The 17,500-nt window shown below is 46.9% G+C and overlaps 1 protein-coding gene across 2 annotated transcripts in view; it reads right to left on the reverse strand.

Moving 5' to 3' along the window:
- Positions 1–17,500, reverse strand: part of epha8 (eph receptor A8) — an 87,763-nt gene that overhangs the window by 28,126 nt on the left and 42,137 nt on the right. For both annotated transcript variants that reach the window (XM_030364609.1, XM_030364619.1), the window contains exons 5-6: positions 17,490–17,500; positions 16,475–16,790 (exon numbers count right to left, since the gene is read on the reverse strand). The exon at positions 17,490–17,500 is cut by the window's right edge and continues 139 nt beyond it. In XM_030364609.1, coding sequence (XP_030220469.1) covers positions 16,475–16,790; positions 17,490–17,500 — 327 coding nt within the window. The remainder of the gene's footprint in view (positions 1–16,474; positions 16,791–17,489) is intronic.

Raw genomic sequence — 17,500 nt, forward strand, 5'->3', positions numbered from 1 at the left:
TCAGTGTGTGATGGAACAGATGTGAGGGCAGCAGTGTTATCTGTGTTTCTCGGCAGGAGCCCCCACAGGAACCTCCATACAGAAACAAACTATTTGAGGTTGCAGTATTTATCCCAGACTGTTTTCCGTCTCTGCCTCATCCGGCTAATCCCCTGCTTTTTATTTTTTAATTTTTCTCCAGTTAAAACCCCCGAGTTGAAAAGCGGGTCGCGATAAACATGGTAGAAAAACAACTGGTTCATGGCGGAGAGACGGCCCTTTGAAGTCTCACTGACACATCCACCAGTTTAACAGGGACACAAACACACACACACACACACACACACACACACACACACACACACACACACACACACACACACACACACACACACACACACACACACACACGCACATAGACATTTCAAAAGTCACACTTTTGCAGAAAAAAAAGAAAAACACGTTATGCAGACGTTATCAGTTAAGTGAGGGGTGGGCGGTCAGGGTGCTAGTGGGGGGGGGGGGGTGGCAGCCAGGGGCAGACTGGGGAGAGGAGGTGATGCAGCACGTATGGGTGGGGCTTTAGGAAGGAGAATTCAAAAATCGTCTACAGAGCTATAGAATTTCATGAGCAAAAATGACCCAAATCTATACAAAGGTAGCACAGGCGTGTACGTTAAATCTCCTACAGTCAGCAGCCAGCCCTTGTCTCTACACTAACTTCACTTTACTTTCAGAAATACAATGTCTGCTAGAATTTGGCCGTACTAAATAATACCATAGTAGCAAATGTAATAGTTCACAATATTTATGCAGGTAAATAGTACGTATGGACAGAGGGCGCACAATAAACGGACGAGAAATGCAAAAAAGAGAGAGAAAGAGGTATGGAGAGAGAGAGAGAGGGCGAGAGAGACTCTATTAGAGTAAAACTGTTTGAACAGTGCACATGTTGCTTCATGTTTGCTCGTCTAGTGTGTGTGTGGTTTTGTGTGTGTGTGTGTGTGTGTTTGCCTGCTTTTGTGTGTGTGTATGTGTGTGTGTGCCTGCTTCTGTGTGTGTGCCTTCTGTGTGTGAGTGTGAGTGTGTGTGTGTGTGGTGTGTGTGTGTGTTTGCCTGCTTGTGTAAGTGCTTGTCCACCTCTGGTAGGTAGGTCTCAGGCGTGCGCACTCTTTGCATATTGTCGGGAGTGTCAGCGGCTGTCAGCGCCGCGCGAGCCTCTGCTGGAGAATTTGCATTACAATGAATCTTAATAGCCGCGCGCTGCATTGTATGTGACCTTGATTTATTCCCTGTATGAGCAGGTAAATAAAAACACTGCACAAAGAGAGAGAGAAAGAGAGAGAGAGAGAGAGAGAGAGAGAGAGAGAGAGAGAGAGAGAGAGAGAGAGAGAGAGGGAGAGGAGAGAGAGAGAGAGAGAGAGAGAGGAGAGAGAGAGAGAGAGAGAGAGAGAGAGAGAGAGAGAGGGAGAGGGAGAGAGTGGTGAATAAGTCTGGGAAGCTGGAGAGATGTTACCCAGTGGCTACTTTATACATTTGTCGTGTCGTTGAGGTCAAGGTAGAATGTATTGCTGGCGATGACAGATACACGATATCACCGGCTAATGGGCAACATCGCTGGGGCTCCACCTGTACAGAAGGGTGCCTGATCAATGATGTTTGTTGTTAACGCGAGCCCAACAAAGTAATGAAAACAGAGTCCCTGAGGAATGGTTAGAGAAAGGATTGATATCTTTTCTACTTCTTTGTTGGTATTCCTTTTGTTTTTGCTGTAACAGCCTCTAGGCCGCTAATCTCTACATATTGATGTAAATATATATGGGTATTTTGTGTATCTTGGAAACGGAATTGCTTGGATTTTACTTTGAGTGCAAATGATGGTTAAATATTAAGACAATAACAAACAATCAACCGACTTTAAACAACATTCTGTATGCTTTAAACCCTTGCAGTGTTGGGACGGAAAACACACAAGTAAGAGTGGCAAGTTAACAAATGTATCAAATGCACAATCAGAATGATGCACTGGGCTTAATTGATGTTTACAGTTTTATTTTCAGATAATGTCATTTTTCATTTGTGAAACTCTTAAAAATGCAAAAAGTTTCTGATGCCTGCCTTCTGGCCAGACGGAATGATTTCAGTAATAAATCATCAAATGAATGATTTCCTCATTCAACATGCCATCCCTCGAGTTTCCATACTGTACGCTATTATACGGTCAAACAAATTCTCCCGCAGTGAAGAAAAGCCGGCACATATGCGTACACTCCCCAGAGAGACAAATAGAGCTGATATTTCTCACTTATTTACTCTGTCGCTGACCTCGCAAAAACAACACCCCCCTCCCCGAAATAAAAAAGAAACACCCAACAAAACTCAACGCAAATCAGGTGACAAAGTTAGCGATGGAAGGAGGAAGCGGCTCTCGCTCTGCGCTCTCGCTTCCTCCCCCCTCCTCCCCCTTCCTCCCCCCCCCCACACCGACCCCTTCCCTCGGGGGAGCGCATAAGGCCACTAACGAGCTGCTGAAGCTGTCCCCGTGATGGATGAGTGTGTCTGCCAGATCAGCTGCGAGAAACGGGGACACTCGCGATCCAGCTCGCGTTGCCCCACCCCACCACACCCGCCGCCTCCGCCTGCACCAGCACCGCGCCCCGGCCCCACTCCTGCACGCTAATCCAGATAGCTGCCTCCCTCAGCACACGCACACGCCCACACGCACACACGCGCTCACGCACACGCACACGCTCACACACACACACGCTCACTCAATCAAACGCTGACGCACCCACATGCTCACGCACACACGCCCGTGCACACACTCACTCGCGCTATAACCTGCCGCGCAGGAACCACAAGACGCAGGTGGCTTATGCAAAAATTGCCCCCCAAAAGGTACAAACTCCCCCCCCCACACACACACACACACACACACTGCAACGCAGGGAGAGCATCCTTTACTGTAATCATTTAGCTGCAGTTATACGGCCGTTCATCACGCGCCCAGCTCGACGGCCCTGGCATTTTGAACCTGACAGGCTAAACGCAAGAGATGAGGAATGGATGCAGGAAAGAGGGGCGCGCTTTCACAATCAGAACAGTCCTCGTCGGCCACCAACAAGATGAATGGATGTGAACGCACCCACACCACGCTGCACCACAGGAGAGCTTCTCCCCCACACACCCCCCGCAACCATCCTAAAAATACAAGGGACGTTTGTAGGTATTCTGAATACCAACCCCCCCCCCCCCCCCCCCCCCCCTCCACCATGCAGAGGGGGGGAATGAAGAGTTGGACCTGACCAAGCAGAAAAGCAGTGGTGGGTCCCAGTGGGTCGCTGGGGGGTCCCCCTGCACAGCAGCGCCTGGGCTCGTGGTCACATTTACACCCTCATTTAGCACATGATGGAATGACCTCGTTGAGACGGAACAAATGAAAAGTGTGGCTGCTAAGTGGGGAGCGAGCAAGATTTATTGGCCCTCGGTGTGTGTGTGTGTGTGTGTGTGTGTGTGTGTGTGTGTGTGTGTGTGTGTGTGTGTGTGTGTGTGTGTGTGTGTGTGTGTGTGTGTGTGCACAGACCTAACAGCACACTGCGATTGTATGCATAGTAGTGGATTTTGGGGGCGTGTGTCTCCCGCCCGGTTGTCGATGAGCTAATTTCTCCTCCCCCGGTGACCGTCAAAGGGGCGGCAGAGACAGAAATAATATGGTCAGAAGGCAGAGCCAGCCTCTCCCGCTGGGATCAAATCAATGGCATTGATTAAGCCGTCCCAACAAGAACATCGCACACTTTCTCTTTCGTGAAGAAGCACAGAAACACAACACACAACTGGTAATTACAAAATCAAACGAGACAAATGCACCCTGGCTAATGAGCATTAAAACGGATGTTAATTATCCGATTGAATGGCTGTCACCATTAAACTCTGTCTGAGGCAAGTGTGAGTGTGTCGGGGGGTGGGGGGGGGTGGGTGCATGGGTGTGTGTGTGAGCCTGTGCTATTGTGGTTGTGTGTGCCTGTGCTATTGTGGTTGTGTGTGTGTGTGTGTGTGTGTGTGTGTGTGTGTGTGTGTGTGTGTGTGTGTGTGTGTGTGTGTGTGTGTGTGTGTGGGTGGGTGATTAAGGGAGGCCGAGGGTAAAACAGCGGACGCACCTCTAAAATAAGGCTTTAACGGCTTTTTCAACAGCTTGTGTGTGTGTGTGTAATGGTATTTTAAATTTTTTCGAATTTTTATTACCCCCACAATTGTATGATGAGCTATATTGTATTTTCTATTATATTATCGGAACGTTGATGTAAAATTTGTAATATTGACAGGCAAAATACAGCAAATGAATCTCAGATCCAATCGACAGGGACGATAGATGATTGCTTTCAAAGGAGGAAAAAAAATTCAGCAATCTTTATTCAATGACTCAAAGAAGTAAGAAATGATTCTACAGAAGGATTCACCCACCACACATCTGAGATGAGAACAACCACCTGGTAACGCAATTAGTTTGGAATCTTTTGGCACATCTCATTGGTCAAAATACTATTCCACATCCTTTCCAACAAACACACACAAATCTATAAATGAATGTACCCAGGAATAGAGTTTATTTAATTGGGTGAGATAAGAATATCTGATGAGCAGAGCCTGTACACACAAAGTTAAAGCTTCAAGCTGATAATGAGCTGAATCAAAACTTTCTGATTGTTTGCTCTAATTTACAAGAAAGAAAGAACTAAAGAAAGATTGCAAGACAGAATGAAAGATATTGCTGGTGTTGAAATCCCGCTCAGTGCATGGTATGGTTTACATGTTTTTATGAAAGTAGTTACTCAAATGATGCATTATGCAGGGATTAAAGTCGACATGCATTAAGAGAAAGCCCTCCCAGTAAGCGGGCGCAAGACTTTTAGAATTAATGAACAAATAACAATAACAGTGTTCTCCCCACTCAAACTGTCTGTGCCACCAAGTGATACGAGCTAGTGTGGCTGGGCTGGCCTGACACTCAAGTGGTCAACCAAAACATTTTTATTTGTAGAATATATCTGTGATAAGATGTGATTTCATTTATGTCCTCGTTGGAATAACTAACGTTCATCATTGACAACAGATATTTAAAGGTTATTCTAAGCTACTAGCTTTAGTTGAAATGTTACACTCTGCAATCTGAATCACCAGCATCAACACACACACACACACACACACACACACACACACACACACACACACACACACACACACACACACACACACACACACACACACACACACACACACACACACACACACACACACACACACCTAAAAGCCACGGATATGGCCATGCAGAATTCACGGGTGTGTGCGGTAAACATGCCACCATCCCCACCACCACATGTCCATCAGTTTAACTCCACAAGAAGAGGCAGAGGCAGGAAATCATTGGGAGGAGTGGTGGGATCCCTGCAGGCGGACGGCTGACAGCGGCCATTGGATGTGTTATCATGTCGCCTGTCTTTTTACTGTCACCGCTAATAGCTCAGAGAGGCTCTGCACTCTGACCGCCGTGCCTTCTGCAGGCCGGGGGTGTCACGCTATGCCGCACCCATCAATAATTCACCAGATTAAACGGATTGGCCGAGTGTTGAGTCGGGCCGTGTGTGTGTGTGTGTGTGTCAGTGTGAGTGTGTTGAGAAGGGGGATGTGCGTGTGTGAATGTGTGTATATTTGTGTGTGTGTGTGTGTGTGTGTTTGTGTGTTTGTATGTGTGTCTGTGCATGTATGTCTGTGCGGATGTGTGTGTGTGTGTGTGTGTATGTGCATGTTTGGGTGTATGTCTGTGCATGTGAGTGAGTGAGTGTGTGTATGTGTGTGCGTGTGTGTGCGTGTCTGTGTGTGTGGGTTTGTGCAAGTATGTTTCTTCGTCTTGGGTCGAGGTGTGTGTGTATGTGTGTGTGTGTGTGCGTGTGTGTGTGTGTGCGTGTGTGTGTGTGTAATTGTATGCATTGCGTCATTGTGTGTGGGTGCGTTTTTTGTCTGTTGAGTTGGTGTGTGTGTTTGTGAGTGTGTTTGTGTGTTTACCAAACATTCAAACTGCTCATAGACCAGAAAGAACATATTTTTGTCTCCGATAGATTGTGCGGCCTGGTTTATTTGAGGGATTTGTCGCTCATCTCTGCCTTGTTTCAGGTTTTCTAAATCTCTCAGAACCGGCTTATGTCATATTCAGGTAGCATTGCCTGGTGTGTTAAAATGTCAACTTGAAGTGTTTATTTTATGTATTACACTGTAATTGTAAGAGGGTGTTTGAGAGACATTATTGTTGTGCCAATAAACACTCTCTATAGGCTTCTCCACAAATGCTGCACACACATAAATCACCTTTACTGTTTGTGTTTATGTGGTGTGTGTGTGTGTGTGTGTGTGTGTGTGTGTGTGTGTGTGTGTGTGTGTGTGTGTGTGTGTGTGTGTGTGTGTGTGTGTGTGTGTGTGTGTGTGTGCGTGCTCATGGGTGTCACTCAACCCCTACCACGGAGACAGGACTGTGGCCAATCACAACAGAGAGGGAAGGGAAAGCTTGAGTGACACAACAGTGCCGTGTCCCGCCGAGATATGATTCATTCTGTCTCTCTCTCTCCCTCTCTACCTTTCTTTCATATGGCGGCCTTGCTCGCTCTCCAGCACACTCTTTCCTGTCCCACACCAATACCAATCTTTCTTTATTTTCTTGTCTTTCTTTTTCCACCTATCTCCTCCTCCTCCCACTCTGCCCCCATCCTCCCAGTGTCGCCTTCTCTCGGCCTCCCATTAGGTGACCAATCACAATCCTCCTTCAGCACACAATCAAGATGAGGAGATGGAATCAGCCTTGCATGGTTCGTCACCAGGAGAGATGAGGGGACTTTGGAGGTGTGCGTTCAGGAAGGTTTTAAAGTTAGATAAATAAAAGAACAATAATTGAATTGATTGAATCAGAGCTTGTTTCCAGCCGACTCCTCCACCAATGGGATGTGCGCTACAGGGCCTTGCTGCCGAGATACCGCAGGCACTGCCGGGTGATTCAGACATCGGCTGCGAGCCACCAGATTAGGTTCAGGGCAGGGGTTGTCACGGCTACTAAACTGGATTCACTCCAATGTTTTTATCTGGAAGAGAAAATGCGCAGTTCCAATTCAGATTTTACATACGAGGCACATTGTGAATAAATGGGGTCTTTTGGAACCGGTCCCAGGCATGGTTAATCACCTGAAGTGTGTGTGTACATCGGCAAGCCTGCCCATGTGAGTGTCTGTAAACATGACTGTGTGTGTGTTTGTTTGTGTGTTTGATTTGGGCGATCGCTGTAGCGTTTGAATGGTGTTGTCAGAATGTATGTTTGCCTTCCTCCTCTTCTTTAATCAGGGACATTTCAATTAGCTGGTAAACACGGCACACTGTTCGGGCGCCACACTCAGCAGAGTTTAAATTGGTTGATAGGAATCTCAAAGGAAATGCCATATAAAGAGATTAGCGTCCATGATGTGTGTGTGTGTGTGTGTGTGTGTGTGTGTATGTGTGTGTGCGTGTGTATGTGTGTTAGTGGGTGTGTGCATGTATTAAAAAATAGCTGGTAAAGATAATCATTGTGTGTGTGTGAGTGTGTGTGTAAAAAAAATGGTGGGAAAGATTGATATCAGTGTGTGTGTGTGCATCTGTAGGTGCGCAGGCGTGTGTGTGTGTGTGTGTGTGTGTAAAGAGCTGGGAAAGATTGATATCAGTGTGTTTGCATTTGCGTGTGCGTGTGTGTGTGTGTGTGTGTGAGTGCGTTTGCGTGTTTTTTTGTGTGTGTGTGTGTTTGTGCCTCCTCGTGGAGGCTGTCGGGCTAACAGGGTGTCTCTGCGTCGTCTCGGTAACACACACCTTGTGTTGCCTCAGTAACACACACCTTGTTGATTACTAGCCGCATACGAAATGTGCCAAAAATGATGTGGTGCTAATTTTATCATTTCACTTTTCTACTTAGTTCCCCTCTTTCTCTCTCCGGGGAGGGATTTGAGTCGAGTTGCCTTCATCTGCAATATCGGCCCCGGATACAAGTTGGTCCTGACAGCAATTACCGACATCGTGTTACACTCAAGTGGTCAACCAGACGGGAATAATGAAGACCTCAGCCAATCACGTGTCCCCTACCAGCCCCAGCTCTGAATCACTTAGCTTACCGTCTTCATTATCAGCTCTCTCCCTGCACCATGCAGCCCATCACAATAAACAATGTCTGGGTAAGCCCTGCCCCTAAGAGCATGGCGTATCATAACAATATGCAGCCCTAATGATAGAAATAATCGCCTTTTGATGAGGACAGTTCTTTCCTAATAACTTCCTCAAATGAAATGTGCAGATGGGTCCCCTGCAATCTACGATAATGACAGATCTTGGGATGGCACATGAGAAAAGATAAAGAGTTCAGCATATTGAATATAATCTATGTGGAATAGATTTATAAATAGCAGCGATGTGGTGCCGGTAGTCATACTGCCACCACGTTGATGGCACTACATTGGTAAGGCACCACCATGTTGGGACAGACACTAATAATGGGACGGACACAAATGTTTTAGAATTACAGTTCTTTATGAATCTATCAAATAAATACAGCTGTCTACAACTCTGTGTGTGAAACTCCTGCTCTACTTTAGAATCGTCCATTTAGAAACTGCAGTTAAAACATTAAAACGAAGTGCAATCTGAAAAATAATAAATTTAAAAATCTATTATTACCTGTAAATGAAAAATCATTTACAGGTTAATGTCAGCATTTATAAATTCCTACAAGAAATAAAATGTGCTTTCCCCTCATACTAAATGTTATTTTTCTTTCTCCAATTCTGACGGGCTTTGATTTGACACATTGGATCAAAGCTCTGGATCCGCTGAATGAATCAACGTGAATCTGGATTTCTCCTTGCCAAGCGTTCCTCCAGACTCTGACCGTGGCCCCCTGTGGGCTCCTGTGGCCCCTGTGGGCCCTTGTGGGCCCCTGGTCTTTAGAGGCTCCAGTGGATCCGGATGAGCCATCTCCCTTTGACTTTGACTGACCTTCCTCAGCTGATGTTTCACCTGTCACGGCCCTCGGCCCCTCTGGGAGCCCTGAACGACAGGGGGCCCCCACCCTGTCAAACGGGGCCGCACCATGCATGAGCAAAGGTGCAAGTGTGAGTGAGTGTGTGTGTGTGTGTGTGTGTGTGTGTGTGTGTGTGTGTGTGTGTGTGTGTGTGCGTGTGGATGCAAGTCTTTATCTGTGTGTGTGTGTGTGTTTGTGTGTGTGCGTGCATGCATGTCTTTATCTGTGAGTGTGTGTATGTGTGTTTAAGTGCGTGCCTGCATGTATTTATGTGTGTGTGAGTGTGTGTGTGTGTGTTTGTGTGCGTGTGTATTTGTGTGTTTGTGAGTCCGTGCATGCAAGTCTTTATCTCTCTGTGCGTGCATTTCTTTACTTGGGTGTGTGCGTGTGTCCGCATGAGTGTGTAGGTGAGTGTGTGTTTTCCGACTGTTAAAAGCCACACACAGCTTTGGGGGCGTGCGCCACTATGTGGCCACATGCTTAGCATGTGTGAACAGTTGGATTGAGAAAAAAAAACCCGGACCACTTGAGGGTTGAGGGGAAGTGACAGTCAGAGTGAGAGGAGGGAAAACAGAGAGAGACTGGGGGGGGGAGGGGGGGGAGGGACTGAGCGGAGCGAAAACAAAGAGTGAGGGAGGGGAGAGTGTGAATGGGGGAGTGAGGCCAGAGAGATCAGGTCACACTCCAAAGTCCTCCGCCCTCGTGTCTCGTCGACTGTGCGGTTAAATAAATCCATGAGTCAAGGGAGGAGAATGGAATCCTGTCGCCCGCTGGCCGTGCCTGGCTCTCCCCTCCTCCGCGACGCGCAGACAGTTAATGATCACATTATGTGGTGGGTGTCACACCTCGCCCCCACACGCAGCCCCCGCGGCCCACATCGATACCCCCCCCCCTCAGTCTGTCTTCCTTTATCTATTTCTTTATTCATCGCTTTCTATCGTTCGCAGGTACACGCCATCTCCCTGCTGTCCTCACTCGTGGTTTATCTTCCTCTCAGCCGCACACACATGCACACACACACACACACACGCACGCACGCACAGTTTTTTTAAGCTTGCTGTCAAAAAGAGCTTTCTCGACGCACATGGTTGTTATTAAAAAGCATATTTTTACTCAAAACAAATAGCGCAATCGTCGAGTCACTTGCACAACTCAAGCCCCTCCAGTCTAAAACTCTGGTCCTCTCAGGACCTGTTTACACGAAGGGAAAAACGTAGATATTTCCATGCGGTTTGGCCTCTCATTTACACGAAAACGCTGTTTTTATAAAAACTCCGGCCAAAGTGGAGATTTCTGTAAACGCAGGTTATGTGTTGTCGTGTCAACGGGGGGAAACTGAGTTTTAGGTTCTGAAGCGTCACATTATGCGCCAGGAAATGCTTAACGTCGTATGAGCGCCCTATGTTTACAGTTTGTTTGTTACAGGAAGACGCTCGTGTTATTCATTGTTGTTGATTCTGAGGATTCTGATTGGCTTTCATGGCTTTATCCTTCTCCCTACACTGCCGCCCATAGGTTTGGCATAGTTATAATGGCGCTCGACCGCGTATTTATGCGTTTTGATGTAAACGACAACTTTTTTGAAAACGATGTTGTGTGCACAATGTTATTTTTGAAAACGGAGGGGGGGAAATATTTGTTTCTATAAATACCCTGCTACGTATAAACGTGGCCTCAAGGAGCACCAGAATGGGTGTGGCTCAGTTAGCCTATGAGCCACAGCTGCAGACTATCACAGCTAACAGCCGGACAGGAATATGTATGTGCATCTTTTAAAACATGGTTTAAAACAGTGAAGATGCCATTCACATCTTCACACTTGCCAAGCTTGTTGTCTCTCAATCTGTGCGTGTTTGTTTGTATCAGTGTGTGTATGTTTGAGTTTGTTTAATTGTGTTTGTGTGTATGTGTGTGTGTGCGTGTGTGTGTGTCTCTCACTCACCCTCTCCCTCTTACTGAGGCCCCGTCCACACGAAGCCGATTTCATGGCGAAACCGCAAAGGTCTTGTACGGTTCTCCGGTGAATCCGCTGACCGAAACCGTATACTTCTGAAACCACCCTCGGAGGTGGTTTCAAATCTACCCGGTTTCGTTTTGGATTCGTGTGGACGCCTGAAACCGACTGAAACCGTAAACCATGACGTAATCGCCACACCCCTCGACCCTCTAGCCAATGACTGTTAAGCCCACGGAGTCACAGAACTCGCAACAAAAAAGATGATGGCGGACTACAGGCTTGTAATCGTTCTGCAGCAGATCATGTCCCTTGTCGGGTTGCTAAGCCATTATTTATTGAGACTGTTGACTGACTGTTTGTTTGTGTTGTTAGTGGTTCGGGGGGCAGCCTCGCAGAGGCGAGCATTATGCGCATGCTCGCCTCTTCTTATTTAATCTTCTTCTGGATATCTGTAGCAGAAGCAGCGCCCCTTATGGGCCTGGCATGTGTACTACAGCGTTTCTACAGATCTACCCTGTTTCGCTTGACTCCGTCTTTACGGAGATACTCCGAAACCGGATAGATTGAAACCGGAACGGTTTCGGCTTCGTGTGGACGGGGCCTGAGTGACAGAGAAGATAGTTTGCAGACAGGAGGACCTGAACATCCCACCGGCACCTTAGTGACTGGAGGAGCCAATAATTGTTGTCTGCTTAAGAGGAAGACGGGACAAATTAAGTTTGCTTTCCAGCTGCCACGCGACCGGGTGACATGGCTGCTCACAGACGGCTGGGCACAACACACAAACACAAACAGCCTTTTGCATACACACAAACACACAAAAACACACGCACACGCAGAAACATGCAAGCACACACACAGGAACAAACCAGCCTAAGTACACAGACAGAAAAACCCACACACAGACAGACATACAAGCACACACACACATGCACACAGAGGCACTCTCATCAGACTCTATTTGGGAAGCTATAATTCAATGGATATAGACATGAAAAAGAAATGCACGCAATTATGTTGTCCCCGTAAAACAATAGCATTGCAATTAGGAGTGATTTTGTAGCAGGTAGCTTAATCCACTCCTCTGTTCATTAGCACTTCCAGAAATAGAGTTCTCTCACACTGGGTTATATCGGTCAGAGTCAACTCTGAAAGCAGCCTGGAGACGGTGTAATCATCGGCAGTGCCCACAAGCCCCATTGCCTAAAACTAAAGTGAAAATGAGATACATCGACACGCTAAAATTGCATATTTGTGCCGCAAGATCAATGACCGTTTTGCCATCCATTTCTCTCTATTTCTCACCACCTAATAACTGCTGGCAACACTAATGATGCTTGAAATAGCAACAATAATAAAATGAATAAAGCAAAAGGACCAAATATTATGATAAATAATCTTCAGAGGTAGAAAAAGTAAACGGTTTAGTATTTATTTTGAAGTTTGTTTTTTGGCCCAAAAAAAGACAAAGGGCCTTTTTGTGTCTTAAGAAAGCCTAACTGCATCACAAAACAGACCCTTGCCTCTTAATTAGATCTTATAAAACACATTGTATAGCAATAGTCATGTGGTCTGCCCTAAATTGTCACTGTGATCAATGACAGTTAGTTGTTACTTTGGTCACGTTAACGTTTAGCCCTCAAAGGACAGGCTCTTGGTCTATGAAGTGTGTATATATGTGATATATGTGTGTGTATTTAGATAATAGGCCGTGGTGCATTGCCCGAAGGCCGACTAACCTAAATGTTTGACTGAGCAAGACACGTATCGCTCTTTGTTCCTCTCTCTAGCTTTCGTCCTCTTATTTACGCTGCTGTATGTGCGTGTGCACTGGTGTGCATGTGTGTCTGTATTACATCTGCATGTGTGTGTGTGCTTGTGAGAGCGTGCATGTTTGTGCATGCGTCCAAGGTTCCAGCTGCATGCGTGGGTATTTTCCATTGTGCGTGTTTGCGTGAGTGTATGTGAATGTGTGTGCGTCGGGATGTGTGGGTCTGTGTGTGGGTGTGTTGTGACAGGGTTGGGTGGGCTAGTTGAGTTGAGTTAATGTGACCAGCCTAAGTGTGTGTGTCTCCTATCAGTGTGTCCTTGCTGTATGGGAGCACTTTAGTACATTCTTCACCGGCTCCTGCAGGCACGCATGCAACACACACACACACACACACACACACACACACACACGCTCTCTGTTTTGATGTAAACTCAAATGGACACAAGGATTTGGCCGACTACTCCACTTGTATTCCCCCCCACCCTACCCTACCCCATCTCTCTCTCTCTCTCTCTCTCTCTCTCTCTCTCTCTCTCTCTCTCTCTCTCTCTCTCTCTCTCTCTCTCTCTCTCTCTCTCTCACACACTTTTAGGGGTGTGTCACACGCACACACGCACACACACACACACACACACACTCACCCAAATCATCTCGTGCTGCTGGCTCCGAGGGGGGATCACTTAGACCTACACTCAAACGTGCACGCCTGCCTGCACGCGGGCAGACAGGAACGTGCACACACATTCATATCTTAATCATTCCCCCGCCCCACCCACATACGAGTCTTTAAGCACTCAAGCTGCATGGGCTTTTCTTTTTTTTTGCCCTCCCCGGTCTCGTGCACTTCCGTCTCCCCGGCTCCTAGCGGCTGTGTCTCTGCCCCAGCGAGCCGTGCCACGCGGGCTGGCTGGGTGTGCGTGACTGTGGCTGGGTTTGGCGAAGGGCAAAGCAGCACGCCGACCCAGTTTGGCGCGCCGATGGAGAAGCCGAGGGAGGAAGAAGACGTCAGACCGTGACTGCGTCTCTCTCTCTCTCTCGTTCCGTCTCTCTGTTTCTCCCCCTCCATCTCTCTCACTCTCCATCTCAGTCTCTCTGTTTCCCTCTATTTCTCTCTCCCACGATATGTCTCTCTCTCTCTCTCGCTCTCTCTCTTTCTTTCTCACGAACCGTCTCTCTCGCTGTTTCCCTTTATTTCTCTCTCTCACGATTTCTCTCTCTCTCTCTCTCTCTCTCTGTCTCTCTCTCTGTCTCCCTCTATTTCTCTCTCGCTCTCTCAATCTCTCTCTCTTTCTGTCTCCCTCTTTCTATCTCTCTCTCACGCTCTGTCTCTCTTGCTCTCTCTTTCTCTTTCCCTACTTCTCTCTCTATGTCTAGCTCCCTTTAGAATGTTCGTTCCCAGCCTTGGCTGTTGTTCCCCCCCCCCACACACACACACACACAGACACAAACACACACACACAGACAGACACACATCCGTGCCCTGGATTGAAAGTGTATGCTAATGAAAAATTAAATCGCCATGCAATATATTTACTAATTATTATGTTTCCCTCCACATTGGTAAACATACATACGCTGTCACATTGCTACTGTCTCCCGTAAACACACTTCTACAGAGGGTGGACAATGTTGATTTTCGTTTGGAGTCTGATGACACTGTTGAAATTTGTAATTATGATTGTGTGTGTACGTGTGTGTTTACGCGTGCCTACCTGATTGTGCGTGAGTGTGCGTGTGTCTGTCTGCGTGTGGGCATGTGCATTTGTGTGTGTGCATGTGTTTATGCATGCCAGCTTGAGTGTGCGTGTGTCTGTGGGTGTGCACGTGCATGTGTTTATACGTGCCTGCGTGTGCGTGTGTGTGTGTGTGCGTGTGTGTGTGTGTGTGTGTGTGTGTGTGTGTGTGTGTGTGTGTGTGTGTGTGTGTGTGTGTGTGTGTGTGTGTGTGCGTGCGTGCCTGCTTGTGTATCAACGTGGTATTAGGACTAGACAGCAGGGTGGGGGGGGGGGGGGGGTACAGGGTGGTCTCTTCTGAGAGATGAAGCCGGTGAACCGGTGTTGCGTGTCTCATTGGCCTCGTACAGCTGACAAAATGCTTTTAGCGTTTAATTACCCATCGCTCTGTGATTAATAGATTTTAATTAATGTAACCCGTGGCAACCTGAAATATGCGAAGGCCCCCAAATGAGGTCAAGCCATCAGGAATTGAACAATATTCAAATGAGGAGAAGAGAAAAAAAAGAAAGAAAATGAAACAAACATCAAGTTGTCGACCAACATCTCAGAGTGGGGGACTGGCTTCCATCTACAAAGGAACTCAACTAAGCAGAAACACACAGAGCTTTGGTATTTTCCACCTTTACCAACGCTTTTGACCAAGCGCAGAACTACTATACTTGACCGATTCATTTCACATCATTAACCAGTCAATTTAAAATGAGTGAATTATTCATTAGCTCTTGCCAAAGAAGCTATTCAGCCTCCCTGCTGAAGTGATTAACAACCCTCCGTTGATTGGTTGGCAAAGCTGCTGAATGTAATCCAAAAATAAATGCTGTCGATCGATTGACACCCCTGACCAATCGCTTTGGTCATGCATAAGAATAAGTGATTCTTACGTACAACAAAGCAAGGCAAAGGCAAGGCTACTTTATTTATACAGCACTTTTCATACACAAGGCAGACTCAAAGTGCTTCACATAGTAACATCGTCATAAATACATACAACAAAGCTAAATAATAAAATAAGAAAGAGTGAAGCAATAAAATAAAACAGATACTTAAAAGACAAGAGGCAAAGTTAAATAAGATTAAATAGATATGCAAAATAAAACAAACGCAATGTATTTAAGATTTAGCAGAAAGCTAAAGGAAACATAAAAGTCTTGTTTTAAAAGTGGTCAGATTTGGGGCAAGTCTTAAATCCTCAGGGAGTTTATCCTAGCTATTTGTTGCATAGTAACTAAATCCTGCTTTCCAATGTTTTCGTGTTTACTCTGGGATAATTAACAGATTGGCCTCAGATGATCTTAGTGGTATAGAAGGGCATATGTAGTGGAAACATATCAGTTATTTACTTTGACCCTAAACCATGTAGGGATTTTTGGTGAGCAGCATTTTTAAGTCTTGGGTGGCTCAATGCACTGGCACAGCAGATATATGGGCCGAGAGTCATTTGACAATTGCGCTACATAGATTTGCGTGCCATCGGCAGAGCAAAGATGGTCAATATTGTTATTTTGCTGATTTGCCCTTGTGGGAGCTTGTAGAGGTTAAATGACGGTTTTAAGATCGAACCTTGTGGTACTCCACGACTCACGTTTGTTGGTTCTGATACAAAGTCGCCAAACACAGACACTGACTTCACCATACCGCACCACTTCTTTCCCCCGTGCAACACAAACATCCCATTCTCCAAACCCTCCTCCTTCCACGTCAATCTCCAAAACAACATGCACCGCACTGAGATGAGCAACACTTGTGGTGCCACGTCTCGTAACACAATGTCTACTTCTGTTCTGCTCTACGTCGCCGGTTCCCACACTGAGCTGATCGTACCCAAAGAACATTTCCCACAGCCTCCGCTATGTGGTCCTTAAACCCCTGAAGCTGAACAAGTCAACAACACACTGCAAAGCATTCTGGGAAAGCGACGGTTATACACACTCGGCTCCGGGACTTTTACTCACCCACGCAAGACTCCCTGTGCTCCTCGAAGCCGGCGGAGCACACGCACCTCCCGATGGGCACCAGCCACTCGCCCTCGGCGCTGCAGTACATCTTGGGCGTGTCGCGCTCCTCGGCGTGGTCCACGCAGCGGCCGCGCACCTCCACCAGCGAGGACGAGTCGGCGCCCGTCACCACGTCCGTGAACACGGCCAGGTTGCGGCTGACGCCCACGCAGTGCTTGTAGTAGACGCGCACAGAGGTGAGCGCGATGCAGGCGCCGATGTCCTGGAAGGCCAGGTAGAAGCCCCGGCGGCTCAGCGGGCCCACCCCCCGCACCTGCAGGCCATTAGGCTCATTAGTGGGGGAAGGAGGAGGGGGAGGGGGAGGGCGTAGGGGGGGGAGGTGTTCGTCCCACGTGGTTAAAATTGAAGACACACACAATTTAGTGTTTTGCCGACAAGGCTTTTCACGCTGGAGGAGAATGGAGGTTGGGTGGGAAGGTCTGTTTTCCCCCGGTGGAAAATACATCTCTCAGTTTCGCTGCTGATATCATTTCTATAGTTGAGCCTTTGGTCGATTGTTGAGGAATGATTTGAGCTCTCTCTGTTGTATTATAGGCCAAATCATTCCGTTTTTGAAGGGCAATTTTTTTTAAAAACCCACTTGTATCTCTTCAGATATCATCCACTCAGCGGCAGAACAAATCCCGCCCCACGAAGGAGCTTATGTGGGCCACCCCTGTGATCTTTACTTACAACTTTGAGAAAATTATTTCCCAATAGGTTTGGTATGGCATCTCTTTTGTTGCCTGCGCGCCTCATTTCATAGAAAATCTGAAAACCTAGATTATGCTAATGATGCAAATAATTGGAACAACAATTCAAAGTAAAGAAGCAAACGTGTCATCTCATCGATGACAGACTACAGCTCCCAAAGCGATCTCCTTCTGACTTCACATTTTATGAATGAGTGCATGGTAAGACGTTAGGGTGATCCCTAAGTGTTTTACGAATGAGTGTTAGATTAGCGGGGTACCTCTGTGTTGA

Source organism: Gadus morhua, chromosome 1 (assembly GCF_902167405.1).
Source record: "Gadus morhua chromosome 1, gadMor3.0, whole genome shotgun sequence".
NCBI classification, from domain to species: Eukaryota; Metazoa; Chordata; class Actinopteri; order Gadiformes; family Gadidae; genus Gadus; species Gadus morhua.